Source organism: Bison bison, unplaced genomic scaffold, assembly GCF_000754665.1.
Source record: "Bison bison bison isolate TAMUID 2011002044 unplaced genomic scaffold, Bison_UMD1.0 scf7180017852828, whole genome shotgun sequence".
NCBI lineage: Eukaryota > Metazoa > Chordata > Mammalia > Artiodactyla > Bovidae > Bison > Bison bison.
In genome coordinates this window covers 8363-8902 of record NW_011483401.1, presented here as the reverse complement: position 1 = coordinate 8902, position 540 = coordinate 8363, and the positions used below count along the sequence as shown (strand labels likewise).

The window sequence follows — 540 nt, the reverse complement described above, 5'->3', positions numbered from 1 at the left end:
TTAGCAAAAGCAGAGAAAAAACAGTTTGCCTACCACATCACTGATTTCATAATCAGGTGGAGAGGTCATTTCTATAACTGAGATGTTGATTTGAGGCGAGTCTTCAATAGGGGCTTTTGGTTCGAGACTCTTGTTGGTCTCTATCTGGCTCTCAATTAATTTGATAATTGCATCTGCTCTTTCTTTTGGCATTGGCTTTCCGTGCCAATTTTCTGCATCTTCAACACCTGTAACCCAATGGATAAAAGACATTTATTCTGTAACTCACGAGCCCCTGTTTAGTCATCTGAAAAACATTTGAAAGGGAAAGATGTCAGCCACAGAGTAAAAACCTGGCACAGGGGGCCTGACATGGTACTGCGGTGGCAGGAGACAGCCTGGACAAAGGCCGAGAGGCTCTTAAGGGGGCCACTGGCCAATGTGCTGGTGAATGGAGGGAATGGTGAGGGAGACGAGGCTGGAGACAGGCAGGGAGGATCCTGTGGGTACAAAGAGTTTGAGTTTTGCCCAAAGCAAGATGGGAAACTCCTGAAGGGTTTG

General features: G+C 46.5%; 1 protein-coding gene across 1 annotated transcript in view; it reads right to left on the bottom strand.

Moving 5' to 3' along the window:
* Positions 1 to 33: 33 nt before the first annotated feature.
* The window catches only part of LOC104998078 (transketolase-like protein 1), a gene marked incomplete at its 3' end in the record, with an annotated part of 7458 nt that continues 6951 nt past the window's right edge, over positions 34 to 540 (bottom strand). The window contains 2 exon segments of the mRNA XM_010853097.1: positions 34 to 227; positions 359 to 479. Of these exon segments, the coding sequence (XP_010851399.1) occupies positions 34 to 227; positions 359 to 479 (315 nt within the window).